This window comes from Limulus polyphemus, unplaced genomic scaffold (genome assembly GCF_000517525.1).
Source record: "Limulus polyphemus unplaced genomic scaffold, Limulus_polyphemus-2.1.2 Scaffold3164, whole genome shotgun sequence".
Lineage (NCBI taxonomy): Eukaryota > Metazoa > Arthropoda > Merostomata > Xiphosura > Limulidae > Limulus > Limulus polyphemus.
This window is the reverse complement of record NW_013668774.1, coordinates 75,675-77,449: the sequence shown is the minus strand read 5'-3', so window position 1 is coordinate 77,449 and position 1,775 is coordinate 75,675. Positions and strand designations below refer to the sequence as shown.

Sequence of the window (1,775 nt, the reverse complement as noted above, 5' to 3'; positions counted from 1 at the left end):
TGTATTGTTACGTAATCTGAATTTTCTAAAAACTCTCCACACGCCTATAAACATAACCAACGCGACGCGCCAAAAAAGGGCATCTATTATTAGTTTGGTATAGTAAGTGTGTTATCAACTTCAGAAGCTATAACTATAACTGTTATAGTGCTTATCAATCGGAAAACTTCAGGTATTTGACCAGGAGCATTTACAAAGCTCAAACATTACAAATCATTTAACTTCAGTTGGTTCTCATCGGACATTAGTATTTTTACGAAAACATTATATAACTTCATGGTGGAAAACTCGACGTGTGTGGCTGGTAAATAACGAAGGGCAAAGCTAGCTAGCTCCCCGTTAAGCGAATCGTACCTGCATCAACTCGTAATTAACTCTCTCATCGTGAATCCTTGATAAGATATCAAGGAAGTTCCAGACTAGAAAGAAGACTTTATATTGATTGTAAGTTTGTAAAATTTTATATATATAAATCATTGTTTATAATAACTATTTGTATCAACTGCTATTGTAAATTGTATTATTGTTTGTGCATTAAAACATATTTGTGTTAAAAAAGAAAACTATGTGTATCAGTCATGTTGGCAAATATCATAAACTGACTATATATCGACTTTTACTTAACTGCTAAATCCAAAGTACAATCTAACTACTAAATTTAAAGTATCATTTAGCTCAATTTCAGGCTATTTGAAATTGTAATACGTAACAACCTCCAAAGGTATTCTAGTTACATTACAGGATAAGACCTAAGTGTCACAAATTAAAATTTTGTCTAAAACGGCTATGATTAAAGAAGCTTAGTTATTGTCTTATATTTGCCCCCCCCCCCAGTCTACGGACTTATAACGCTATAAACCAGGTTTCGATACCCATGATGGACCCATTGCTTAGGTTTGTGCTTAATGAAGTAAAAACAAATACATTTATATTTCTACACTCAGTATTTATAAGGTACGTTGCAGTGAACTATTTCTATTCCATCTTATGTAATAGGTTGTTTTATAGGGCAACGAATACCCTGATTTTTCGTATTCATTAATAACAAATCATAACAAGAAAGTAAATATAATTTACTGAGCAATATTCTGCAAAAACTATACCATAAAATATTATAATTATTTCTAATTACGACTATACAATGTTATTTTAATGTTGACCGGCCCTAGAAATTGTTGAATTTGTTAAGTAGAGACAATTACTATAATTGGTGCTGGGTAATTTGGCCCATAACTTAAACATTTTGTCATGTTTCATGAAATGACCATAAATAATTTTGATCACGCCACTCTATACATATCAAACTCATTTACCAACCTTATGTATTTTCGGCTCTCGGGGAACAGTGATCACGTGACGCTGCACATGTCAGAGACTGTCTAATCAATAGCGTAAATGTTATAGACTACATAGCTTGCAGGGTGTGGAATAAGCTACCTGCAATTTACTTAGCTGTGGTCTGCCTAGAGTATAATGTTGTTTGGAAACTAGCGTTGAACTGGTATCACCATTCAGTCTAGCAACAACCACATTAAATATCGCTAGGGGATCCAGCGTTGCATCGAGTGGGATTGTAACACTTCACCGAGAAAACTTCATTATTTATATGAAGTGGCATAGCAGTACCGCACTTGGAAATTAAAAGCAATGTACGGTAAAGGTGAGAGCGAGTAAATAGTTAAGGTTCGTTACATTAGTTACCTTGTACATGATAACAAGTTTGTCTCAGTATGAAGAAGATCTTTCCATTAGAGTCTGAGAGTGAGTAAATAATT

At 33.7% G+C, this 1,775-nt stretch overlaps 1 protein-coding gene across 2 annotated transcripts in view; it reads left to right on the top strand.

The window, feature by feature from the left end:
- LOC106468789 (band 7 protein AGAP004871-like) overlaps nucleotides 1–1,775 on the top strand; it is a 67,166-nt gene that overhangs the window by 38,287 nt on the left and 27,104 nt on the right. Inside the window, exon 1 of one of the 2 annotated variants that reach the window (XM_022397152.1) lies at nucleotides 1,467–1,660. The exons of the other annotated variant lie outside the window; for it this stretch is intronic. Coding sequence (XP_022252860.1) covers nucleotides 1,648–1,660 — 13 coding nt within the window. The 5' untranslated portion in view covers nucleotides 1,467–1,647. Of the gene's footprint in view, nucleotides 1–1,466; nucleotides 1,661–1,775 lie in introns of those variants that run through there. 2 annotated transcript variants of the gene reach the window in all.